General features: G+C 51.4%; 2 protein-coding genes across 3 annotated transcripts; both read left to right on the forward strand.

Moving 5' to 3' along the window:
• The first annotated feature begins 1,109 nt into the window (after nt 1-1,109).
• Nucleotides 1,110-11,246, forward strand: HAUS5 (HAUS augmin like complex subunit 5). The gene is made up of 19 exons (XM_028123563.2): nt 1,110-1,249; nt 1,994-2,056; nt 2,142-2,174; nt 2,326-2,350; nt 2,978-3,083; nt 3,161-3,320; nt 4,409-4,478; nt 4,568-4,650; nt 5,177-5,234; nt 5,375-5,499; nt 5,701-5,764; nt 5,884-6,014; nt 6,238-6,400; nt 6,624-6,704; nt 6,806-6,951; nt 7,211-7,322; nt 7,400-7,532; nt 9,976-10,108; nt 10,270-11,246. The coding sequence occupies exons 1-19, from the start codon at nt 1,152-1,154 to the stop codon at nt 10,385-10,387; spliced, it is 1,902 nt and encodes a 633-aa protein (XP_027979364.1). The 5' UTR covers nt 1,110-1,151; the 3' UTR covers nt 10,388-11,246.
• A 5,487-nt stretch (nt 11,247-16,733) lies between these two features.
• On the forward strand, nt 16,734-24,824 carry RBM42 (RNA binding motif protein 42). Of its 2 annotated transcripts, XM_028123580.1 has the most exons (10): nt 16,734-16,961; nt 17,188-17,332; nt 18,636-18,720; nt 18,829-18,903; nt 20,485-20,550; nt 20,630-20,805; nt 21,191-21,523; nt 21,835-21,952; nt 24,288-24,482; nt 24,575-24,824. In XM_028123580.1, the coding sequence occupies exons 1-10, from the start codon at nt 16,834-16,836 to the stop codon at nt 24,685-24,687; spliced, it is 1,434 nt and encodes a 477-aa protein (XP_027979381.1). In that variant the 5' UTR covers nt 16,734-16,833; the 3' UTR covers nt 24,688-24,824. The 2 variants fall into 2 exon arrangements, with proteins under 2 accessions (XP_027979381.1, XP_027979382.1); XM_028123581.1 differs by lacking the exon at nt 20,485-20,550 and having other exon boundaries at nt 20,651-20,805.
• The last annotated feature ends 1,475 nt before the right edge of the window (nt 24,825-26,299 follow it).

The raw sequence follows: 26,299 nt of genomic DNA on the forward strand, positions 1-26,299 counted from the left end.
CCAACCCTTGGATGTCCCTTTGACTCCTCACACCCACAGGGCCCCACATTGTTACCAGCATCTCCCCCAAAATTGTCCCTTTTCTCACATCCACATTTCAAGGTCTGTTCCACCTAATTCCCAGCGCAGAGCCCTGGACCTCAGGCTGGACGCCCCGCCCCTACAGCCAATCAATCTCCTGACCCACTCACTCAGTTGTCTCCTCTCGGCTCCACAGCCCTATATGGCCCACCATTGCCCTCCACCCGCATACCTCATCCTGCTCCACCCCCCTCCCTCAGTCCCCAGTTTTATTCTCACCCCACCACTTCTCCCATCATGTGTTTTTTTGACTAACTACTTAGAGTCAGGCTTTGAACTAGACACTGAGGACAGCATGGTGACCTAGGCAAGCATGTTCAGTGAAATGTCCCTGAATGTTGCCATTTCTCAGGGCCCTGTCTGAGGCTGAGTGAGCTCTCCACAATTCCTGGCCCAGCATCCAGTGCTTTCTGGGGCAGCCCACAGACCCCTCACATTCCCTGTGTCCCAAACTAACCCGCTCCTGCTGCGTATTTTCTACCATCCCTACCTGATGATGGTGATGTGTCTAAGTCCCCCACTGAACCTGAGCTCCGTAGCATGGAGACTGGGGGGGCTGTCTCGTCCACCGCGGTGTCCCCGGGGTAGGGTCGGATCACGAATGCTATGGAATGGTAAAGACGAACGAATCCTTGGAAGAATGCATGCCGGGGAGATACCAGGGTCATGCTATCGGCCCCCTATCCCTCACTCAGGCCTGAAACACCCTGTTTCTGAAATCAAAGAGCAGTAAGTCTGGCATCTCCGTACCTGGCTTCCTAGGATGAAAGTCCCATTTTGTCAAGAAAATCAAGGGAGGCATTTGGGACCTTTTGCCTCTTAGGGGACACTTGGTGGTGAGCGGGAGGACGAGGAAAGCGAACGGGCCTCACCGTTTCTCCACACGCCTTTCATCTTCACTCAAAGCGACCCACCCCGGAAGAGCGAGAGACACTGGGCGGCTCAGCGGCGCTAGGGAACCGCGAGGCCCCAATCCGCCCGGCAACCGATGGCGTCACTGCCGGCGCGCTCGTGACGTCAGAGGCGGGCGCCACACTTGAAGAGGATGCGGGAAGCCGCTCCGCGTTATCATGGAGTTAATGCAGGAAGCGCGGGAACTGGGTTGCTGGGCGACGGAAGAGATGGGGGCGCCCGTCGCAGCCCAAGCCCCGGAGTCGACGCTGCGCAGGTGAGGGACGCTCTAAGTGTAAGCACTCCCAACCCTGGAGATAGTCTCCGGGGGTGAGAACCCCACCCCTCACTGAAGACCCGCCTTCCTCTGCCTCAGTGAGAATGACCCTTAAGGGCGGCCCCCCACATACACCCAGTAGTATATCCAGGAGAAGGATCCGGGGTTGAGTGAAGACCCCCCCCGGGCGGTGACCCCCACACTCCCACCCCCTACCCCGTGAGACCGCCCAGAGTGAGGGCCGGCCGAGGCACCAGTGAGGATCCTCTGAGAGTTAACGAAGCCCCCTTCCTGTGTGGAAGTAAGATCTTTGGAGTGAGACTGTCTCTGCAACACCCTACCACCCCCACCCACCCTAACCAGTGCAGAGACTCGAGTCACCAAAGACCACCCCATCGGAGGTTGAATCTATAGGAGTGATGACCCACATCTGGTAATGAGAGCACTTCCTGGCAGTATACTTCCCACCCCTCCTCTGGAAGTGACTAGAGATAGCCCTCTCCCAGGAGAAAGGAATCACCCCACCAGGGAATGAGAATGTCCCTACACCCAGTGAGAAGCCCACAATTCAGTGACCGAGAACTCCCCAGGAGGGAATATCTCACCCCAGAGAGTAGGGACCCTCTTTCCCCCCAGAAGTGAGAATTCCCTGGTGAAGACTTTACCCACCATGAACACCCTGCGAATAAGGATGATCCACCCTGTGTGATACCCAAGGCATACCTTTATACACTCTCCCCACAGACTGTGTCTGGGCCAGGGGGCTGACATCTGGGCCTATGTTTTGCGGCATGTGCACAGCCAGAGGTGAGCCACATGAGGGAGGCTGTGACGGGAGGGGACACAGGCAAGCCCCACAGTAACACCTCTTCCTTCTGCCTCTCCACTGTAGGAGTGTCAAGAAGATCCGGGGAAACCTACTCTGGTAACTGGTTCTAAAAGCTCTTCCTTCCTATTTCCCCTAGTCCCATCCAGCTGTGTTTTCACCCACAGCCTCACACCTCCTGTCATCCCCCTGGAAGTCCCTGTCATCCCCTAACTCTGACAGTCCCTGTCATCCCCTGTCGTTTCCTCAGGTATGGCCACCAGGACAGTCCAGAGGTGAGAAGCATGTGTTACAAGATTTTCTTTCATCCAAAAAGAGGACTTGTAGATTTCTGCTCTAGGCCCAGCCTTGTGCTATGGGATGCTGGGGACACTGGGTCACAAGACAGCCCTGATCCCCACACTCACAGGGCTTACAGTCCAGGGGAGACAGGCATGAGCTGGGTGTTGAGGGGACATGGATATGAGGCATCCAACCTGATGAGGGGAGATGGGAGAAGGGACTGGTTTGGGAGATAGACTGAGGCCATTGTAGGACCTATTATGTGCAGGGGGCCCTGGTGACATCTAGGGGGAGGCTTCCAGAAGACCTTGGGACCCCTAGATGTGGGGCTTAGTGGGGAGGTGAGAACTGGGGCAGAGGTGTAGTGTCATCAGTCAGAGACAGGAAACAATTTAGGAGGATAGGGGAGGCAATCCCAGGAGGAAGGAGGAGGCCAGATGGTACCCTAGTGTTCTTCTAGGCCTAGAGAATCAGACACAGAAACTGCTTACGATAAACCCTCTGTCATCTACCTGTGCAGGCAAGGAGACCAGTGCTCCACAAAGAGCAGTCAGGCCAGGCCAGGCCAGGCCAAGACCCAAGCCAGGCCATGTATCTGACTCTGTACCTGATCTCGCCAGGCCCGTCGGAAGCTGGAGCTGGAAGCCACTGTTGCTCGCCTGCGGGCAGAGATCCAGGAGTTAGACCAGAGTCTGGAGCTGATGGAGCAAGAGACCGAGGCTCAGGGTGACTTATGGGGCTGGGAAGATGAGCAACAGAGTGGGGGTAGGGGAATGGCTGATAGCCACGTGTTTCTCCTCCAGACATGGCCCTGGAGCAAGCCCTTCAGAGCATTCAAGACACCCAGCGCCGTGCTCTCCTCCTCCGGGCCCAAGCTGGGGCCATGCGAAGACAGCAGCGTGGGCTGCAAGATCCCATGCAGCAGCTGCAGAATCAGCTGAGGCGTCTGCAGGACATAGAGAGGTGGGCCTCAGGTGCCCAGGGACCAGCCTTCACCAGGCAGGGCGGGCAGACATTTTTCTTAGAGACCTCAGTGCTCCACCCTGACCCTTCTTGGGTTCCAAAATTCTGAGCTCCACTCCTTAGGATTTAAAGTCTGTGAGGTCAGAAAGTTTTCTCATCTCAGCCACTTATATATCCAGTGCTTAGAATGGTGCCAACTGTATGTCTAGGGTATGTTCTGGGGAAAGAACAGTAAATAAGGGACAAGTCCCTGCCCTCCTGGAGCTTTTACACTCTGATGCAGAGGAGCCAGATGATAAACTAGTATAATTGCAGGAGAGATAAGTGCTATGATAAAAAGGTGATATGATAGTAAGGGCGAAGGAGATGCTACTCCAGGGAGGATGGTCAGAGAAGGCCTCTCTGAGGAGGTAACATTTGAGTTGGGGGAGGAATCTCCATGGTGAGGGATAGCAAGAGCAGAGGTGCCGAGTTTGGCATATGGGAAGAACAGCCAGGAGGCCAGTTTAGCTTCAGTTACACAGGCAAAAGGGAGGGCACGAGGAGGTGACGTCAGAGAGGTGGACAGAGTGCCATGGAGGCGTCAGAATTTTACTCAAAGCCTGGGTTCATGCCTTAGCCTGGCCACTTACAGCTCTGTGACCGTGGGCAAACTACTTGGCTTCTTTGTGCCTCAGTGCGTAAGCTCTATGGAATGGGGATAATATTAAACCTCCTTTATAGGGTAGGTATGATAATTGAGTTAAATCATGCAGAGTGCTTAGAGGATACCTAATACCCATTGTTACTATTCTGAGTGTGATGGGAAAACATCACATTGTTTTCGAGGGTTTTAGGCAGCAAGGTGACATGATCTGTCTGAGGTTTTAACAGGATCATTGACTACTAGATGGAAAACAGACTGCAGGGGCAAAGAGCAGAGGCCAGTGAGGAAGCTAATACAGCCAGGAAATGTCAGTGGCCTGATTTTAGAGGTGGCCCCTGAGATCCAGGCTCAGTGACTAGCCTTATAGCAGGAGGAGACACAGACATCTGTTCTAGCTCCCTTTTCCTGGGGACTCCCACCCGAACTCTGCTTCTCTCTCCAGGAAGGCCAAAGTAGATATAACCTTTGGACCCTTGACATCAGCAGCCCTGGGCCTGGAGCCTGTGGTCCTGGTAAGAGTCCTGGGCTGTGGGGAAAGGAGTGGGGAGTCAGATCAGGTGGACCCGTGGGTTCCCTTCATGCCCCATCCTCTTCTTTGCAGGGTGATGTCCGAACAGCCTGCACCCTCCGGACCCAGTTCTTGCAGAAACTCCTAATTCCTCAGGCCAAGGGAGGCAGCATCCCGTGAGTGTCGTCCAAGCTCCACAGACCCTGCCAAGAACCTGGGCTTTGAGGGGGGAGTTACTTTCTGTTAATTCCTCAGACACTCAGCCTCTGGACTACGTCAGCCCCAGGCCTTACCCAGACAGGGCTCCCAGGCTAGGACAAGGAAGAGACAAATCTACCACAGACAGTGGCAACCAGGGTGGTTAGGGCTGTTGGGGGTGGGGAAGTCTGAGAGACTCCAGGTACTCAGAGGAGACACCTTCCTCACCTAAGGAGTCAGGGAGGACAGGTTCCCCGGTGAGGAGGCTTAGCCAGGGTGAAAGGTTAAGACAGTATTCTAGACAAAGAGCACGTGTGAAAGGCTCTAAGGCCAGCTAGTTGGTGTAAGCGGGGAACTGAAGTCTAGCAGGCATAGATAGACTTGGTTTCCTCATCCTTGAAATGGGGACAGTGATAGCCCCCCACCTTACAGGGTAGTGGTGATCAGTAGAGGGAGAGTTGATGTGTCTTGTAACAATCTCTGTCCCCTTCCCCAATCCCACAGAACCCCTCGAGATGACTACTTTGGAGCTTCCTACCAGCACTGGCTTAGCTCAGTGGAGGTGAGGGGGACCACACCTTCTGCCCCATGAGCAAACCTCAGGGTGCCAGGACCTAACTCTTGATCCCTACCTCATCACCATGGATCCCAGCTCAGAGCACTGCCCCCCATCTGGCCCTGCTTCACCCTTCCCCCCACCAGACACTGCTGACAAACCACCCTCCGGGCCATGTCCTGGCCTCCTTGGAGCACTTGGCTGCAGAGCGGGAGGCAGAGATTCGGTCCCTGTGCAGTCCGGATGGGCTCCGAGATACGGAGATAACCAGGTATGGAGTGGAGTGCTCCTAAGGGCGGGGCGGGGCAGGTGGATGGGTAAGCCGGAACAGACTCAGGACCAGGCGCACCTGCTGATGGGAGTGGAACTGAAACCCAGTGACCAGTCTGGCAGGTGGGCTGACATTGGCCACCCCCAAGAGCCCAGGCAAGGGGAGAGGGCTCCTCCCTCAGCGGTTTTACCCCACCCCCAGGTCCCAGGCACCAGACCAGTCAGACTCCAGCCAGGCCCTGCCATCCATGGTGCATCTCATCCAGGTGACCCCCAGGCATCCTTCCCAGGACTCCATCCCCTCATCCCCTTCCCATCCCGAGGCCTGCTTGATCCCCTCACCCCCAGGGATGATGCCCACCCTGACTTTGTACTCCTGCCCCAGGAGGGCTGGAGGGCCGTGGGTGTGCTGGTTGCCCAGCGGGGCCCCCTTCTGAAGGAGCATCAAATCCTGACCCAGCGCCTCCAAGGCCTGATGGAGGAGGTGAAGAAATGTGCGCCGGGATCCAGTGAGAGGTGAGGAGGCTCCCTCACCAGAGGCCTCTAGGCCATCTCTTTCCCAGAGGTCTCAGAATACTAGACTTCTTCTGCCCCTGTGGCTCCCAGCTCTGCCTCCCCGCTCTCCTGGTTTGTCCCCCTGTGTTTGTGGCTCCTTGTGCATCCTTACAGATCTGATCTCCCTCCTCCGCTAGGAGTCTTAGTCATCTTCCTCTCCTGGTTCTCTTCTGCTGTGCCCCAGGCAGGCCTTGATGCTGGGGCTCCGGGGCTGTGGCCTGTGGGCAGAGCTCAAGGCCCTACGTGCCCAGAGCCAGGAGCTAGAGGAGGTGGCTGGGCAGCGGCAGCTTATGCTGCAGGAGCTACAGGCCAAACAGCAACGGATCCTGCACTGGCGCCAGCTGGTGGTGAGAGGCCGGCCTTGGGGGAAGTGGCAGTGCCTGATGGAGGGCCAGAGAGAGGCTGGGAGCCTTAAGATCTAAAACTGGGCCTCTGGTGGTGAGGAGAGGCCCAGGGTGAGTCTCCCAAGAGGAAGCAGGACCTGTACAAAGGGGAGGGCAGGGCCAGAGGCTGGGAGGTGGGAGGTGGGAAGTAAAAGGCGCCCATCTCGGTGGCCTCATTGTTGCCCAGGAGGAGACACAGGAACAGGTCCGCCTTCTCATCAAGGGCAACTCAGCCAGCAAGACACGCCTGTGCCGGAGCCCTGCAGAGGTGAGAGAGAAGTTGGGGCAAGGTTTGGGTAGGGCTGGGGCTCCTAGAGATGGGGCCAGTTGGCTCCAGGCTGCCCCTCCCACCCCTTTCCTCCCCCACAGGTGCTGGCTCTGGTTCAGCGAAAACTGGTCCCCACATCTGAGGCGGTGGCACCAGAGAGCCAGGAGCTGCTTCGCTGTCTAGAGGAGGAAGCCCGGCATCTGCCCCACCTTCTGTTGGGCACCCTGCTTCGGCACAGCCCCGGAGGGTAAGACTGGAGCCACCCCCTAAATCCCCTCCCATGGGTGACTATCACTCCCTGATTCCACGCCAAAAAAATAATCCCAGGCCTCCAATGTTCCCAAGCTGCCAGACCTCACCCTCAGGTCTCAGTCCCACTCTGGAATCCTGGTCCCCAGACCCACCTCCAAGTTCCTGGGCCTCCTGAGGCCACCTCTAAGCCCCCAGAACCTCTGGAATCCAAGCCTCCCTCCAAGTACCCCACCCAACCTGGACTATCCCTCCAGATTGCAGCCCCTGCCTACGGTCCTGCCATCCATCCACCAGCTGCATCCTGCATCCCCGAGGGGCTCCAGCCTCATAGTGCTGAGCCACACACTGGGGCTGCCTGCAGGAAAGGTGAGTGCCTGTTCCCTAGGACCTGTCTTCCCACCCCTCCTCCCGCCCAAAGTGACCATCCTTCCCCCTCCCTCCAGGCTCCGGAACTGCTCCTCCCAAAGGCCGCCTCTCTTCGTCAGGACCTTCTATTCCTCCAGGACCAGCGGAGTCTCCGGTGCTGGGATCTGCGCCACATGAAGACCAGCCTGCCACCAGGACCATCCACCCAAGGTAAGGCCTGCCCTGCCTTCACAACCGGCATCCCTGCCCATTCCCAGGGCCATCAGCCTCCAGAAAAAAATCCCAAACGCCCATTGCTGGCACAGTGCCTACTGTGCACCTAGTGCTTTAAGCATGCTCACTGGTTTCATCTGCACAGCAGCCCCATGGGGTTAGTGCTGCCATTTGTCCCTTTTACAGAGGCAGGAACTAAGATGGGAGGCCTTGCTGGCTGCCCAGGTAGGAGAGCTAGGATTTAAATCTGACCTTTAATCTGGCAGTCTGACATGTGTCTGTACTCCTAACCAGGTGATCCTGCCCATTAAATTGCCAAGTACTCACATATCACCATCCAGTAGGATATGTGAGTAGTTAAAGGCTAGGCTGTGGGGCACTGGGTGGTCAGTCGTTAAGCGTCTGCCTTCAGCTCAGGTCATGATCCCAGGGTCCTGGGATTGAGTCCCACACAGGGCTCCCTGCTCCGCGGGAGGCCTGCTTCTCCCTCTCCCACTCCCCCTGCTTGTGTTCCCTCTCTTGCTGTCTCTCTCCGTCAAACAAACAAATTAATTCATTTTTTTAAAAAGGCAAGCTAGGCTGTGGAGTTAAACTCCTCTCAGCCCTACCTCTTCCCTGCTTTGCGATCTCCCAGTGCCTCCGTTTCCTCCTCAGTGGTGTAAGCATAATCATAGTACCTTACAGAGTTGCTGGGAAGACTCAGTCCAGTTACCCAAACAGGGCACTGAACAACGCACAGCATTCAGTAAGCGCTAAGTGTCTCTGGTGTGATTACGATCATTTTTGCCTGCACGTGTGCAGTCTCTTTCGGTCCTTACGATGAGGGTAGGACGTTTTGTTGTTGTTGTTGTTGTTGTTGTTGTTGTTGTTTTTGAGAGAGAGGGAGGAGCAGGGAGGAGGAGAGGGGGAGAGAGAGAATCTTAAGCAGGCTCCATGCCCAGCACAGAGGCCAACACGGGGCTCAGCCTCACAGCCCTCAGATCATGCCCTGAACCAAAATCAAGAGCCAGATGCTTAACCGACTAAGCCACCCAGGTGCCCCCCAAGGTAGGGATTATTAAGACCCAACTTACAGATGAAGAAACTGAAACTCAGCAAAGTTGTTCATTACTAGATTCCCTCAGGAAGGACTTGCTGGGCACCTACCAGCCACTGGCCCCGAGAGCTCAATGGGGAGAGAGGCCAGAGCTACCCATCCCCAGGGATCCCAGTGGCAGAAGCAAAGAGCCCAGAATCAAAGGATAAATAGGTAGGAGAGGTGTATTGATGAGAAATGACTTGGGGCGCCATCAGCAAAGCAGGAAGAGACCATATTTGAGCCTTTGAGTTTTCGGCTCCTGCCTTCCCCTCTCCAATGCGCAGGGAGCTATGTGTGGAAACAGCCCAAGACATGACACAGCATCATCCCACCTCATGGGTATCTTGGGCTTTAACATGTAACAGAACATAGTTCCCTCTGTTCTGAAAAGCAGGTTTGTTTTTCTTTAGCCTCGTTTCCTTCCCTCAATAAATGACCCCACTCTCCTTACTAAGGCCGGCCAGCCAGGAATCATTCTTATTTCCTCCCAGCACCCTAACTGCCGCCCCGCCCCCCGACCTTCAACCTGTCAGCAAGCCTTGTAGGTCCCACTCCAGCATGCCCCAGTCTGCCCCCTGCCCCGTGTTACACCCGACTGCAGGAGTGGCTGCAGAAAGGGCAAGTGTCATGCCTGAGGTCAGAGGCAAGGATGGAATGGAGCCAGGATTCAGGCCCAGGGGCTCTGACTGCACTGCTGATCTGTACTTGCTCTGAGATGGACCTGTTTGGGGCCTGTGGAGAGGGACTAGACCCAGTCATGTCTCCAGGGGGAAACACTGCTGGAGTGAAGGGCTGTAGCAGTCTGAAGAGGAAGCCTTGGGGTGGGGAACACTGGGAAGGGCTTCCAGGAGGAAAGATGGTGTCTTGAGTGGGCCCAGAGGGATAGGCGAGGTTTTGGTAGTAAGCAGAGGCCACATAACGCAAACTTTCAAGTACTAGGCTGAGGAGCTCAGACTCTGTCTTGGGGGCACTGGGGAGCCTTGGAGGGTTCCATGTAGGAGAGAAAAAGGATCAGGTTTATGCTTTAGAAAGATCAGTCTGGCTGCCATGTAGAGAATGGACCAGAATGGGAGGCTGAGGCCTGGAGCCTAGGAGGGAGGCTGGGGGACAAGTAGGGAAGAGGGGAAGAAGGGGAAGGATTTGCCAAGGAGACTGATAGTCTGTCGAGGAGGGAGGAAGGTGTCCAGGATGAGGCCTGGGGGATGGTGGGCTTGCCCCCGAGATGAAGACCTGGGAGGAGGGAGAGGTTTGGGAGAGATGCTGAGGTCACGACGAGGTGACTGGAGACTTGGGGACTTACTGGCCATGAGGCACCAGGGAGCCTGAGGACTCAACACTGCCTCCTGGGTTTCTCACCTGCAGAGCTGCTGCAGATCCGGGCATCCTGGGAGAAGGAGCAGAAAGACAATCTGGGGCAGGCTCTGAAGCAGCTGGAGGACCTGCTGAAAAAAGCACTGGAGCGAATCCCCAAGCTACAGGGGGTTGTGGAGGACTGGTGAGGGGGCATATGATGGCGGGGCAGGGTGCTGAGCTGGGTGGACCGGGGAGAACTCGGGCGGCGGAGGGAGGGCAGCTGGTGACAAGCAGGCCATGGTGTTGGCGGGGAGGCCGAGTGTCTAGAGGTCCAAGCCTTCCTGTGACGCTTCCCTTCCCCAGGTGGGAGCAGCCAGGCCAAGCCGCCCTGTCTGAGGAGCTCTGCCAGGGCCTGTCCCTGCCCCAGTGGCGACTGCGCTGGGTCCAGGCCCAAGGTGCCCTGCAGCAGCTGTGCAGATGAAAACGGGCCTCAAACAGGAGTCAGGAGCTTCATATTCTCCCCTCCATGAGACCTTGGGAAGAGAGTATCACCTGGATGTGTCAACCCATTGTCTCCACCCACCTTGCTGTCCTCCTCACAGGCATTTCTGTCCTTCCCAACTGCCTGGGACCTGTCCTTTCATCCATCAAAGCCAAGAGAACAGGGTGCTCTGGACCCCACCCTAGGTCCCCCTGAAACTCCTCTCATCACTTTCACCCTCAGCAAAAAGTCATTGAGCACCTGCTCTAAACACTAAGGATCCAGCACTGAACAAAATGGACAAAAGTCCCAGCCTTCAGGAAGTTGTTCTAGGACAGGGAAGCAGACCCCTGACAAGTTAAGTGAGCAAAATATGTAGTATGTTGGAAGATAACGGCTCTGGAGAAAAATAAAGCAGGATGTAGGAGGTGCAACTTTAGATAGAGGGCTACACACACCCTGTAAAGGTAATGAGAGGGACGCACGTGGGCATCTGAGGAGGGCTGGAGTGGGGCTGGAGTGGGAAGGAGGCTAGAGCTCAGGCAATGGCCCTGAGCTCAAAATGCCGGTGAGAGGGTTGAGGAGGTGGGGGTGTTCAGCGGGCGGGGTCGGGGAGGTCTTCTAGTTTTTACGTAGTTTCCTTTTTTGTATTTAAATCTCTGAAGTCGGGGCGCCTGGGTGGCTCAGTCGGTTAAGCGACTGCCTTCGGCTCAGGTCATGATCCTGGAGTCCCGGGACCGAGTCCTGCATCAGGCTCCCTGCTCAGTAGGGAGTCTGCTTCTCCCTCTGACCCTCCTCCCTGTCATGTGCTCTCTTGCTCTCTCTCTTGCTCTCTCTCAAATAAATAAAATCTTTAAAAAAAAAAAATCTCTGAAGTCATTTGGAATTTATCCAAGTGGATCCAATTTTGTCTTATTTTACATATACCCCAATAGTATTTCTTAAAATCCTCAGAGCATTGGTTGGGAGGAGACAGGGGAACTTTCTAGAGTTGGAAACGGATTACATGTTGAAGGCAGTAGGGATAGGTGTCAGAACTCATCTAGCTGTAGTCTTAGGTCTGTGCACTTCACCGTGAATTATTCCTCAGCTTATAAAGTAAAACCTTACCCACCTATATAAAGTAAAACTTCAGGTGATTTGAGATGCCACCTCTTCATATGCTAAATGTCCATGATTAACCAGGCTGTATCTGGATTCTCTCCAAGTCTATTGTGTCTGACTCATATGCCATCCCCACAGTGTTCTAATTATAAAGGTTTTCTGTTTTAGTATCTGAAATGTCTGGTTGCTGTCTTGCTCTAATTTCTCAAGGTTTCCCTGTCTCTTCTTGCTAATTTTTTCTCCCAAATGAACTTTATACCCAACCTGCCTGGTTCCAGAAAAAATACAAACACGGATGGGAGTTTTGCTGGGTTTGCAGTAAGTTTACAAATGAGAGAGATTTGACATCTTTATGTCTTTACCATATCTCCTTTCCTATGTGCCACCTCAGTGTTCCCCTCCTTTCTTCATCTTGGCTCCTAGCCAAGACTGAACATGGGGGTCCTTGTCCCGCCTCCCTGCTTAATTTTTCTCCATAGTACATCTTTTAACATACTTTGTGTTCTATTTTATTTATCCTTTGTTGTCCTCCAAACAGAATGTGAGCTCCATGAAGGTGAAGTTCTCTATAAACCAGAAATTGGGCAGACTTTCCTAAATATGATTCAAAATCCAGATGCAGTAGGGGAATTATTGATGAGAACGTAAAAACAAGCTTTTGCAGGGTGCCTGGGTGGCTCAGTCAGTTGAGTGGCTGACTCTTGGTTTCCACTCGAGTCATGATCTTGGGTTTGTAGGACTGAGCCCCGCCTTGGGCTCCTGCTCAGCGCAGCCTGTTTGGGATTCTCTTTCTCCCTCTCCCTCTGCCCCTCCCCCTGCTTGCACACACTCTAAATAAATAAAAATTTTTAAAGAACTTTTTGCATGGCAAAAAAAAGCAAAATAAAAAATGATAAATGGGGGGCGGAATTTGCAATCTGCATAAAGGGATGTGTGTGTGTGCACACGCACACGTGTGTACGTCAAAGTGGAAAAGAAAAATTCAAAGTCCATAGAAAAGTTGGCAAAGTTAAATGGACAATTCTTAGAAAATATCCTCCAATTCGATATAATAAAAGCAAATTAAAATCCTACTTTGATACATTTTCCACCTATCAGACTGCAAAAAACGAAACCCAAAATTTTGGAAGCTCACCGTTGACAAGGCTGTGGGAAAACAACACTTGGTGCATCAGTGGACAGGCAATGTGGAACACCTATGGGACAATCTCCAGCAAAGCTACATACGCATTTACTCTTTGCCTAACCAATCCCACTTTTGAATTCTCTTCCAAAGACATACTGGGTGAAATACAAGTTGGGGGTCCATATACGAAACAACTAGACTATTCTTCAAAAGGTCAATGGGGCTCAGGTGGGGACTGCTTTAGATTAAAAGAGACATGACAAATGCAAGGTGGGTCTTGATTGAACCATGGAATTTTTTTCAGTGAAAGTACGTTTTGGGGACAACGGGAAATTTGAAAATTGGGAATGGGAAACGTATGTTAGAGAATATTATACTGTGTCTTTGTTAAATGTCTTTGCTGGGATAATGGCATTGTGTTTAGGTGGGAGATTATTCTTAGAGGATGCATATTGAAGTATTAAGGATAATGTCTGCCACTTTGAGATAGTTGAGAAGAGAATAAGGTAAAAGGGACAGGGATGGAAGCCAAACATCTTCAAACATATGAATATACACTGTTTCATTCTTTGCACTGTGGAAACATCTAATTTTTCGTAATTTAAAGAAGTGAGAAAAAATCCCTAAAAATTGAAAACAAACGAACCTAACTGTATCAAGTTGGTGGCACAATTGATTCAGATAAGAATTATTCCAGGGCGCCTGGGTGGCTCAGATGGTTAAGCGTCTGCCTTCAGCTCAGGTCATGATCCCAGGGTCCTGGGATCGAGTCCCGCATCGGGCTCCCTGCTCAGCGGGGAGCCTGCTTCTCCCTCTGCCTCTCCGTCTCTTATGAATAAATAAATACAATCTTTAAAAAAAAAAGAATTATTCCAGGTGAGGTTAAAATAGTACTTTCAAGGCACCTGCGTGGCTCAGTCGGGCGGTTAAGCTCAGGTCATGATCCTATGGTCCTGGGATTGAGTCCCACATTGGGCTCCCTGCTCAGCAGGAGATCTACTTTTCCCTCTCCCTCTGCTGCTCTCTCTGCCAATAAATAAATAAAATCTTTAAAAATAAATAAAATAGTACTTTCCCTTGATGCCTCCAGTGGTACATGCATCCTAAGGGAAAAAGAACTGCAATACAATCTTAAACTGCATGTATTAGTCTTGTTTGTAATAACACGTTTTTATTTTGATAAAATATATAGTTTACATTTTTGAGACCTACATTATATATTTTGAAATTTTATACTTGACTAAAGCAAATAAGTATTTGTGCTAAGTTTTTTTTAAGTAGGCTCCATGCCCAGCATGGAGCCCAATGAGGGGCTTGAACTTACGACCCTGAGGTCAAGACCTGAGCTGAGATCAAGGGTCGGATGTTTAACCAACTGAGCCACCCAGGTGCCCTGCTGAGGACCAAAATTTTTAATGTAAATCAAGTATCAAATCAAAGGAGTAAACTTTAACCCTGTAATCTTTCATTTGACTTAGAAATAGCATAATGAACTCGTGGGTTTTTCTCTTTCTAGAAAATACTTATTTCCCTAGCTCAGACCACGGAAAAGGTCTAAATATGATAACCCAGTAATAATGAGCAACCCTCGTCCCCAGATTGTGGACCCTAAAAGCCATTTTTTACTAGATGGAACTAGGGATCTTTGGGGAAACAGCTGATTCCAGGTCTGGGACAGGAAATTGGCACATGAGTATGAGGCATCATGTGCCAGAAAGCAAGGAAGTCCTCCAAGACTTGAGTTTGAGTCAGAAGGACTCAGGAGTCAATCTGAAGTGGTTGCCACTGGCCAAAGATGGGACATTCTGAGCAGCAACTAGAGCGACTGCAATGATTTGAAGCACATGAAATATGTTCGAAAATGTAAGTTCATGTTAGTGTTCATACAATATCTCACTGGTCACCTTTGAAGGGTGCTAGGAACCAAGTCGTTTTGATTTTTTTTTTTTTCATAAAATAGGGAAAGAATCAAGCATGTCTTTCCTGTATCTGAACGAGTGAAATAACTGATTACAGAGAGAATAATAAAATTTGAAAACCACTATTGTCCATATATCAACGAAGTAGTAGATGCAGGTAATAATGATCAAGGGCTGCTAAAGCTAGTAGTGGAAAGGTTGATTGGGCATCTTAAGATGGAGCAGGATGACACTGATCAGTCTTAGGGCACCAAAAGAAGACAACTAGACATCATGTGCTCCTGATAGAATACAATAAGATACATTACAATAGCACTTTGGAGGACGTATTCTCTCACCAAATAAAACCTAAATCTAATCAAGCTTCTAGCTGTCAATATACTATATAAGAAAGGGGGGAGAGGGCCGTGAGGAACAAATGAAACAATATAATCAGTTAAATCCAAAATGTAAGATATCCTATAGGACAACTGGTCCGGTTTCTTCAACAAATAGAAGGCAAAAAAAGGTGGGGATGAGGGGGGAAAAGAAGGAAAGGGAGGGAGGAAGGAAGGAAGAAAAAGTCAGGGGGAGGGAAATTTATAGATTAAAAAAGACTGAAGATTTTAAATGCTGGAACAATTTCGGCAACAAAATAACTAAAGTAGTATTGAATTATAACCCAAAGTATAAAATATCCGTGAGTCCATAACGACAAAAATGATGTAATAAAGAGCCCAAGGCAGATGCTTAACCAACTTAGCCACCCAGGCACCCCAAAAGCCAGTATTTTAACAAAGCATTCATTACTGCTGATTTAGACCTGGAACTTCAAGAAACCAAGACAGCCAGTAAAAGTAAGTTTTGACAGGGGAAAAAAAAAAAAAAAACCACCAAACAACCAAATGCAACGTGCATACCTTATTTGTAGCCTGATTTTATACAAAGACATTTTGAGGCAGGGAAATTTTAACAGTCTGGATGTTAGACGATACTAAGAAATTAATATTCTTTTTTTCTTTTCGTTTTTCGTTTTTGTTTTTGTGGTGCCGAACCCGGGAACGAACCAGAAATGTTTTCTTAGGTATGAAAATGCTCTTTTCTTCTCTTAAATAGTCCTTATCTGTTAGAGATCTATCATGAAGCATTTATGGGTGAATTTATTAATGTCTGGAATTTGCTTTAATATACGCCAGCAAAATAATAATAGTAATAATAATAATGAGAGGTATAGGTGAAACAAAAAGGGTAGAATATTAGTAATTGCTGAGAAGTACCTGTAGGTTTGTTACACTATTTTCTAATGTTGTGTATTTTATTTATTTTTCTTTTTTAAGGTTTTATTTATTTAACAGAGAGAGTGCAGGCGAGCACAAGCAGGGGGAGCAGCAGGCAGAGGGAAGAGGGAGAAGTAGGCTCTCCGCTGAGCAGGGAGCCCGACGCGGGGCTCGATCCGAGGACGCTGGGATCACGACCTGAGCCGAAGGCAAAGCTTAACCCACTGAGCCCACCCAGGCGCCCCTAGTGTTGTGTATTTTAAATATTCGTAATAAAACACACCGAGGACTACAAAAAGGATCAGCTGTGTCCCAAGAAAGGACACAGCGACCAAACCTACACACACGTGACTATGAGGTGACGCATTTTACCACTCTCTTGGCCTTTACGCGAACTATTCTTCCCACCCAGAACATCTCCGTTTTCATCTAGCAAGTCTTCAGACGTCACCTTCCCCAAAAAGCCTGGGCCAGGCGCCCCCTCTGCGCTTCCCACATCCCGACCCTCGTCTTTCAGGAAGTCGCTGTCCGGTAGTGTGTCTCTACCGACTGCAAGGCCACGGCATTCACCAATCTCTAGCCTCGCCCAGCCCCCGGCTGATGTGGACCTCAGTGGGCTTTAACACTTCCGGAAGGAGCCTCAGTGGCACAGGCGGAGCCTCCGAACTTTTCTGAGCTCTCAAAGGTCCAGTTTTCTCTTTAGGGACGGGGCCAACGACTTCACAGCGCTCTCATTAGCCCTTATTCCTCCAATGAAGGCGTGGCCGCCTCACTTAGCTGCACTTACTTAGAAACAGGCTCTTCATTGGTTTCTTTTTCCGACACTCTGATTGGTCTATATTCCTCCTCGGGGTGGGCCCTCCAGGTGTGGCCAGATTCTCATTGGCCTCGCTCCGTATGATGTCATGGACCAGCGCCTGTCGCTTTCGCTGATACGTCATTCACGGGCGCCAACCCCGACAAGACTGGAGAGTAGACCGCGGAACTGGCCGAGGCCGCTGAGCCGAGCGGGTAGTGGTGGCGACAGCGACGGCAGCAGCGATGGCCGGGGCGGGGCAAGCCCCGGGACTCCCGGGTGCAGGAGGACCTGTGGTTCCGGGCCCTGGCGCCGGCATGCCGGGCAAGAGCGGGGAGGAACGCTTGAAGGAGATGGAGGCGGAGATGGCACTGTAAGGCCCGCGATAAAAAGCCGTCCCAGAGTCAGAGCCACCGAGCCCTGGTGTCTCCAGGCCGAAATTAGCCCGACATGGCTCTGTCATGGGGAAATGGGACTTTTGGGATTGTGGGGGCAGGAGTAAGAAGAGGTTGGCAGGAGTGAAGGCGCTGTCGCAGCATACCCAGCGTTTCAGAATTAACGGGAGGTCCTGAGCTGTGGTGTCGGTTTTGCCTCCTTAGGTTTGAGCAGGAAGTTCTGGGGGCTCCGGTAACCGGCATCCCAACTGCTGTGCCTGCGGTGCCCACGGTCCCCACGGTAGAAGCGATGCAGGTTCCAGCAGCTCCTGTGATCCGCCCAATTATCGCAACCAACACTTACCAGCAGGTACGGCTGAGCTAAGGCATATAAATCAGAGAGCACAGTGCCTTGAACGCAGTGTTTGTATACAGAGAGCTATTGACATATTGATCATCGATTAGCATGGCGAATGTTTTATGTGCCAGGCACTGAGAACATAGTAACGACTAAGCAAACAATATTTCTGCCCTTTGGGAGCTTATATTCTAGAGCATGTTGTCTGGTAGAACTTTCTGTAATGATAAAAATATTCTGTATCTATTTAAAATTTACATTTTAAGGTAAATAGTTCCTCAATCTCATTAGTTACATTGACCTGCTCAATAGTAAGCTATATATGACTAGTGGAGAGAGAGACTACTAAAAGGAAAGCAAGTAAATGAAACTTGTTTATTCTGTCAATAATTATTGGGTGCCTTCTATGCATCAGGCACTATTCTAGTCATTAAGCACATAACAGAGAACAATATAGAGAAAAACAATCGCTACCTTTCTGGGGTTTACATTTTGCTGGGGGAAAGACAGCTCAAAGTAAAGTAAGAAAGGCAAGAGGTTTATCAGCGTGGTCAGGGAAAGCCTTTCTGAGGAGGTGGCAGTTAAGCAAAGATATAAAAGACATGATAGAGGGAACCCTGGAGATATCTAGGGGAAGAGCATTCCCAGCAGAGAGAACTGCCGGTGCAAGGGCCATGACACAGGTGCATACCTGACATGTTCAAGGAACAGCAGAGAGAACAGTGAGGCTAGAGTAAAGTGTGCAAGAGGGAGAGTGGGAGGAGATGAGGACCGAGAGGTGATAGAGACCAGACCTGGTAGTGCCTTGTGGGCCACCATAAAGACCTTGGTTTTTACTCTGAGATGGGATGCTGCTAAAGGATTTTGAGCAGAGTGGTAATATGGGCCAACTAAGATATTAACTAACTATGGCTGTGTTTGGAGAATAGACTGTAGGGGACTAAGGCAGAGTCAAGGAGACTGAAGAAGAGGCTACCATAATCATCTAGGCAAGAGATAATGATGGCTTGGACCAGGGTGGAGGCATGGGAGATGAGAAGGACAGGCTGGACATAACTTCAGATAGTGCTAAATGCACTGAGGAAGATGAAACAGGAAAGCAAGAAAAGTTGCTAATGGGAGGGGCTAAGGACAGCTTTCACTAGTATGATCCCAAAAGTCTCCCTGAAAAGTGACATTTTAACTTAGGCTTAAGGTTGACAGCCAGCCCCACACAGAATGCAAAGAATGAAACCCTTGGCCTCCCAGGGTAAGCCAGCCAGGGCACCTTGCGGGGACTGAGTCAGGCCCCTCACCCCAATTTCCTCCCCAACAGGTCCAACAGACTTTGGAGGCCCGGGCAGCTGCTGCAGCCACAGTGGTTCCTCCCATGGTGGGTGGCCCTCCTTTTGTGGGTCCAGGTAAGCAAGGAGTGGTGGAGGAGAGGGAACCAGGGGATCAGGCAGGGTGATAAAAAGGGATGCCTGGGACGCTCCTCCCACCATCCTTGTCTCTTCCCATTCCAACAGTTGGCTTTGGCCCTGGTGATCGGAGTCACCTGGACAGTCCAGAGGCTCGAGAAGCTATGTTCCTACGTCGAGCAGGTAGGTGTGGGCCAGGAACCCCACATTTAACCAAGTACTCTTGTTTTGACTACTGCAGCATCTTACCGACATCATTGCGCTAACTCAGCCACTTCATTTCATCCCCGCTCTGACATTACCATCTTTCTAAAGCACAAACCTGATCATATACTTGTCAGTTTGGCCTTAGTAAGGCTTCACTTATCATTGCAAACCAACCCCCTTATCATTACTCGTAATCCCTACTCTTTGCTGTATTTCTCCATAGCACTTAATGCCTTGTAACAAGCTATACAGTTTACTCATTATGGTTATCACCTTTTGTTTCCTCTAAAATACAAGCTCCATGAGGGACAAAAGTCTTGGTGCCTGCCACATTGTAAGCATTATGTGCTATCTGTTGATGGGATAAAGAAACCATCAAATAAGCACCAAGCTCCTCACCTGGCAGTCAAGACCCTACATCACCTGGCCCCTTAAAGAGAGATCCCCCATATACTCCCCAGGAGCCCTAAGCATTGCTAGAATATGCCCACAATGTTCTTGTTGACCTCCCTTCTCTCCCCTGCTCACTGTCGCCCAACTATAATCTTCCAAAGCCTATTAACTAAATCAGAATCAAGTTAACTAAGATCTATCCTCTCCACAGGTCATTCTTACTTTTGTTGTCAGGATGACCTTTATACACACAGTCAATTTTTGTGACACTACTTCCTTATATGTATGAAAAGAATACATGTTCTGTAAAGTTCTGGTACAATCTCTATTGGATCAAACTTGTTGATTGTGTTACTTAATTCCTGTCATACTTTTTTTATCTGATGTCTGAGAAATCTCAACATCTCTTATTCTTTAGTATGGTCTCGATCAAAATGCACATCTGACCTAGTCACACTGCCCAGCTTCCAGCCCTGCTGTGGCTCCCTGCTGCCCTCAGGAGGACATCCATGATCCAGCCAACAAGGCTATGCTTGGACGCCTACTGACCTTTTGACCATTTTCTTACGATGCTCTCCACATTTCAGCTTCTGCTATTAAAATTAAACTAAACTGAAAAGGGAAAAAATTTTATTTGTAAATGTTCCACTTGCCAGTAGTCTTTCTAGTCACCCTTTGCCTGACCAAAGGCAGTTGGGTCTTTATTATCCTTTAGGTTTCAGCTCACAAGTCCGTTTCTCTAGGAAGCCTCTAGCCACCCTGGCTAGGTCAGAGGGCTCCTTTGGGCTCCCACCACTCCCCAGGCTTCCCCCTCCTAGTTCCAATCACCCTGCCTGGGCTTTACCCCATCCTGGCCCTGATCATTCTGGGCTGTCACTCTCTGATGATGGGTCTATTCCCTCCTGTTCTGGACCAGGAGCTCCCTGAGAGCCTTGGGTCTTTCAGTGTGTCCCTAGTATTGTCCAGGAAAGGGACAGGCCCAGAGGAGATGCTCAGTGGTAAATTTTTGCTGAATGAACAAATGGAAAGACTCCTGCATCTCCCAGAAGGTTCCCCAGACTCTTCTCCAGGATCTCTTGGATGCTGAGAGTACCCACACACACACACCTCACCGCAAGTGCCCCGGTCCCCCATGACACACACCCCCATCTCTCTCTCCCACAGCTGTGGCCCCCCAGAGGGCCCCTATCCTGCGTCCGGCCTTCGTCCCCCACGTGCTACAGAGAGCAGGTGAGGGGGCCAGGGTCATCATCTCTGCCACATAACTTCCCCCCTAAGCCCTCCAACTCCCCCACTAACACCCTGACAGATTCTGCTCTTTCTTCTGCAGCAGGTGGTCCCCGCCCTATGGCCCTGCGGCCCCCTCACCAGGCCCTCGTGGGCCCCCCTCTGCCTGGCCCCCCCGGACCACCTATGATGCTGCCACCAATGGCTCGGGCCCCAGGGCCCCCCCTGGGCTCCATGGCTGCTCTGAGACCTCCCCTGGTAAGTGTGGACAGGGAGCTCACGGTTAGAGGTGTGAAGGGTGGGGAGATGCTCAGTCCTGGCTTGATGGGCCATGTCTAAGTCTGCCTTCTCACTCTCTGACTCTGTCTCAGTCTCTCACTATTTCTTTTTGTGAGGAAAGTAGAGAGAGAAACACAGGCCGTGGGTTGTTTCTATCCCTGTATCTCTATTTTTCTTTTGATTGTCCCTCTCTATTTTTCTGTCCTGGTATCTTTGTCCCTGTGTCTGTCTGTGACTAGAGACTCCTTTCTCTGTCTAGGTGTCTCTTGTCTGCTCTCTGGCCTCAGGCCCTTGCTTTGTTGTACAGGATGAGAGTAAGGTCTGAGCCTCTGAAAGGGCGCTCTTTGTCTCCCCTTGCCCACAGGAGGAGCCAGCAACACCTCGAGAGCTGGGGCTGGGCCTGGGGTTGGGCCTGAAAGAGAAGGAAGAGGCAGTGGTGGCGGCAGCAGCTGGGCTAGAGGAGGCTAGCGCAGCGGTGGCTGTTGGAGCAGGAGGTGCCCCCGCCGGCCCTGCGGTCATTGGGCCTAGCCTGCCATTGGCCCTGGCCATGCCTTTGCCTGAGCCTGAACCCCTGCCCCTCCCACTGGAAGTTGTACGAGGCCTACTGCCCCCACTGCGCATTCCTGAGCTCCTGTCCCTGCGTCCACGACCCCGGCCCCCACGGCCTGAGCCACCCCCTGGCCTCATGGCTCTTGAGGTAAGCAGGAAGCATAGCAGTCAGGGGTGGAAGGCAGGTAGAAAGGACGGGGAGGGCAGACAAGAACCCATGGCCTTCCACATCCAGAAACACATGTAGCCCTCTACTGATGGAGGGAGGAGGGACCCAGGAAATTGGAGGGGCTGGGAGGACATGGGAGAGAAGGAGGCAGACACAGGTACCTCACATTCAGAAGTACAACCAGTTCTTTAATTATGGAAGCAGGAGAGTGAGGGGCATAGGCAGGTGGGGGAGCCTGAAAGGGACACATGGGTCCAAGCCCTTTGCCCCCCATCCCCCTTCCTCTACAGGTCCCGGAGCCCTTGGGTGAGGACAAGAAGAAAGGAAAGCCAGAGAAATTGAAACGGTGCATTCGCACAGCAGCTGGGAGCAGCTGGGAGGACCCCAGCCTGCTGGAGTGGGATGCAGGTAAGGGGGCCCAAGTGCAGGGCCAGGCATCGCTCAGTCACGGACACACCAAGGTCTCCTCTTTGGGGCAGACACAGGGAACATAAACCAGGTCACTCCGCAACTGCCACCTCTCTTATAGGGCAGGCCCTGGTATTTGCCTGCATGATGGAGGGCTAGACTATGTCTCTGATGGGCAGACCCTCACCTAACCACTGAACAGAATGTGGTAGAGGCAATTGGCACCTAGGACTTTCTGAACTCTGTTTTATTCATGAGAGGCCTGGCTTGCTAAAGGTAAAAGAGCATTATTTTTTTTCCTCTCAGCTTCTTATGAAAAATTTTAAACACTTGGGGCGCCTGGGTGGCTCAGTCGGTTAAGCATCTGCCTTTGGCCCAGGTCATGATCCCAGGGTCCTGGGATCCAGCCCCACATTGGGCTCTCTGCTCAGTGGGGCGTCTGCTTCTCTCTCTCCCTCTGCCTGCCACTGCCCCTGCTTGTGTGTGGTGTGCTCTTTCTCTCTGTCAAATAAATAAATATAGTCTTAAAAAAAATTTTTTTTAACACTGAATTGCACAGTGAACAGCCATGTATATCCACCACTTAGATTCAGCAATTGACATTTTGCTGTATTCACTTTATCCTTCTATGTGTATGTATGTTTTTTTTGGATTTTGCTCAGTCATTTGGAGCAAGTTATAAATGAAGTTACCACTTCCCTCCTAAATACCTCTGCATTCATCTCCTAAGAAAAGTGACAGTCTTTTTTATATCATAATATCATTAACATTCCTAAGAAAATGAATGGTCATTCTGTGGTATCTCATATTCCCTTTATGTTTAAGTTTCTCCAGTTGTCCCTAAACCATCTGTTACAGCCATCTTTTCCTGTGAATCAGGATGCATGCAGTTTTCGGTCTCTAGATTATCTTTTTTTTTTTTTTTTAAGATTTTATTTATTTATTTGAGAGAGAGAATGAGATAGAGCATGAGAGGGGGGAAGGTCAGAGGGAGAAGCAGACTCCCTGCTGAGCAGGGAGCCCAATGCGGGACCCGATCCCAGGACTCCAGGACCATGACCTGAGCCGAAGGCAGTCACCTTAACCAACTGAGCCACCCAGGCGCCCCTCTTTTTTTTTTTAAGATTTTATTTATTTATGTGAGAGAATGAGAGAAAGCATGAGATGGGGGAGGGTCAGAGGGAGAAGCAGACTCCTCACTGAGCAGGGAGCCCGATGTGGGACTCAATCCCGGGACTCCAGGATCGTGACCTGAGCCGAAGGCAGTCGCTTAACCAACTGAGCCACCCAGGCACCCTCTAGATTATCTTTTAATGAGAATGGTCTCCCTCCTACCACTTTTGTCTTGCGTATAACAGTTTTTTGCAGTGTCCAGCCCAGTTGTTTTGTAGAAGACCCCTCCCTCTGAGTTTATCAGACCATTTCCTCTGAGGGCGGTCTAACTTGTTCTGGGAGAGTGTCCTTAATCACCACAGAAGCCGTGGGGCAGCCACAGTGCTAGCTGAGGAAATGGACCTGACGTCTACCTGCCCCAGGCCAGGGCATGGCAGTGTCAGCCTAGATGTGGTCAGTGCAGGCTGTAGACCCTAGTTCTGTGACCTTGGGCAAGTCACTTAGCCTTTCTATCCTCCTTTCCTTACTCCAGCAAGGGGATAATAATAGCATGTGCCTTGTTGGGGAAGGGATGCTTTGGGCTTGAGTATGTTTGGTCTGGCTCAGGCCCAGCCCAGGGGATATGCTTGGGAATGGCAGCTGAGGTCAGCCTTGGAGAGGGATCAGACAGCACGTTCATCTTTCGGGGAAGTAGGGTGGGCTTTGCAGAGAAAGCAAACGGGTGTCAGGGGCCTCGGGGATATCTATGGGGAGCTGTCCAGGAGACCAAGGGATGCCAGAGGCTCAGAGGAGAGGCCAGGGCTAGGACAGAGGAGCCTTCATCATGGCAATGGGCGAGATGGCCCTGGGGTGCGGAAAGGCAGTGCAGGTAGTTAAAAGTGAGGACTCTGGAGCCCGGTGCCTGAGTTCTTGTCCTAGCTCGGCCACTACCTGGTTGAGTAACTTCAGGCAGGTAACATGACTTCTCTGTGCCTCGGGGTAAAAGGGCCGTTGGGAGTTCCAGATGTGTTAAAACCTCATGAGTACTTAGCCGAGAGCCTAGCGCAGGGTAAATACCATACAGATGTTGGCTGTTATTACGGAGAGGGCCCCAGCCCGAGACTGCTGGGGATACAGAGGGAGGAGGGTTTGGGGGATGCCTCCAGAGCAGGGGGGCTATTTAAATAAGGTAGACACAGGGCCAGACTTCTGTATCTTCTGACCTCCTCTTTCCCAACCCCAGATGACTTCCGGATCTTCTGTGGGGACTTGGGCAATGAAGTAAATGATGACATCTTGGCACGCGCCTTCAGCCGCTTCCCATCCTTCCTTAAGGCTAAGGTGATCCGAGACAAGCGCACAGGCAAGACCAAGGGCTATGGCTTTGTCAGCTTTAAGGACCCCAGCGACTACGTGCGCGCCATGCGTGAGATGAACGGTGGGTGAGGCCTCTCTCAGGGACCGTGGGTGTGACCAGCGTCTGGCCTAAGCCTGACCCCTAGCCTGACCTTGAACCCTCCATTCCCACAGGGAAGTATGTGGGCTCACGCCCCATCAAGCTGCGCAAGAGTATGTGGAAGGACCGGAACCTGGATGTGGTACGCAAGAAGCAGAAGGAGAAGAAGAAACTGGGCCTGAGATAGGGTCTGTGGCCGGGCACCCGCTCCCTCCTGGCCGGGCGCTGGCTCTTCTCCCAGTTCTCTTTGGAAGATCCCCAACTATCCACCCACCCACCTTCCCCAAAACCAGTTTCAATAAATTTACATTATTTCCGTCCCTGGCTGGGCTTGGAAGCACTCTTTGGGGAACAGGGCTTGGCATCCCTCGATCTGGGAATAGTGAATAGTGTGGAGCTTTAAAAGTTTACATAGACAAACATGCAGATGGGCATTTTTTCCATCCCTGCTGTGCACCCATCACATCTTCCTGAAGCCTCTTTTACGTGCATGCTGAGTGCAGCCCATTCCACAGAGGAGAAAGCAGAGGCTTACAGCCAGGCCAAAACCAAGTCGAGACTCAGTCCAGTTATCTTCTGACTCCATCCTGTATTCTCAGTACCAAGGTAGGGAGTCTTCTGGGCCCTGCCTTTCTGGAGGTCACAGCCTTCCAGGCTTTCATCCATGCAGCAAACTCACCGAAGGCCTCGCCAGTGCTGGGGGCATGGTGACTGAAACAGTCCTGGATTCTGTTCCCTCAGAGCTCCTGGTCCAGTGGCGGCAGACAGGCCCGTTGCCACATGGAATGGTCAGAGTTGGGATGGCGGAGCCCAGGGTGCTGACCTGGGAGTTGGGGAGGGCTTCCTGAAGGAACTGACCACTTCTGAGTCTGTCTCATGCTCTTCCTGTTATTCTCTCCCAGTCTCTGCAGTTCTCACCCTCTGCATCTCTGAGACTGTTTCCCAGTTTCTTCTCTCTGCCAAACCCCAGCCGCATTCTCTCGCCTTATGTCTGTGTGGACCCCCTCGAGTGCTTCTCTGTGTCTTGTTTCCTTGTGAGTGTCTCTGTGAGTGCCCCTCTGTTTCTTGTCTCTGAGTCTCTATTCTCTCTCTGCATCTATGGATCTCTCCCACCTCTCTTTTTCCCAGCCCCAAGCTTGACACTGCCTGTCTGAAGAAGTGTCCAAGCAGGATCTTGAACACTAGACTAAGAGCTTAGACTTTACCCTGAAGGCAGCAGGAAGCCCTGAGAAGCTGGAACCAAGTTCAAACAGGGGACTGGCATTAGATTTGCACTTTAGAAGGAGCCCTAACACAGCCATGCTGTGGACTAGAGGCCTGAAGGAGGCAGGAGCGGGGACCAGGCAGAGGAGAGAGACTGCGTGGTTCAAGCCGTGGGGAGGGGATGAGGGTCTCCAAGGGGCAGAGCCAGCAGAACCCTGGGTTGAGAGGGGGCATGGGAGGAGGAAGGAAACAATGCCAAGACCTCTCTGGGAAGCTGGTCACCCGGGAGAGGTGTCAAATTTCCTCTGTTCCCGCCTTCCTCCCTTACTGCTCCCGCTCTGACGTCACATTTTCCAGTCCGGTTAGGAGGGTGAGGGCCTCCCTCCCTCACAGGAAGTGCCCTTCAGCCCCTTGCCACCTGGGCTAGACAACCCAGCCCCAAGACCCTCAATCCCTACCCCCCCACATCACTAGCCCTTCCTGCTCCAACCCCCTTCTGCTCACTTCAGTCAGAGGAACAAGGGAGGAGATGGGAAGAGGGAATGATTGCAGGAAGGAAGCTTTTATTTTTTTTAATTTAAATTCAATTAATTAAC

The sequence above is a fragment of the Eumetopias jubatus genome, unplaced genomic scaffold, assembly GCF_037043125.1.
Source record: "Eumetopias jubatus isolate StellerSeaLion01/CBP00866 unplaced genomic scaffold, mEumJub1_p1.0 scaffold_10, whole genome shotgun sequence".
NCBI classification, from domain to species: Eukaryota; Metazoa; Chordata; class Mammalia; order Carnivora; family Otariidae; genus Eumetopias; species Eumetopias jubatus.

Coding starts and splice junctions, on each gene's coding strand:
- HAUS5 (XM_028123563.2), top strand. CDS start 1,152: ATGGAGTTAATGCAGGAAGCGCGGGAACTGGGTTGCTGGGCGACGGAA. Junction 2,057..2,141: donor CGGCATGTGCACAGCCAGAG/GTGAGCCACATG, acceptor TCTCCACTGTAG/GAGTGTCAAGAAGATCCGGG. Junction 4,479..4,567: donor GCCTGGAGCCTGTGGTCCTG/GTAAGAGTCCTG, acceptor TCTTCTTTGCAG/GGTGATGTCCGAACAGCCTG.
- RBM42 (XM_028123580.1), top strand. CDS start 16,834: ATGGCCGGGGCGGGGCAAGCCCCGGGACTCCCGGGTGCAGGAGGACCT. Junction 18,721..18,828: donor CCCTCCTTTTGTGGGTCCAG/GTAAGCAAGGAG, acceptor CCATTCCAACAG/TTGGCTTTGGCCCTGGTGAT. Junction 20,551..20,629: donor CCACGTGCTACAGAGAGCAG/GTGAGGGGGCCA, acceptor ACACCCTGACAG/ATTCTGCTCTTTCTTCTGCA.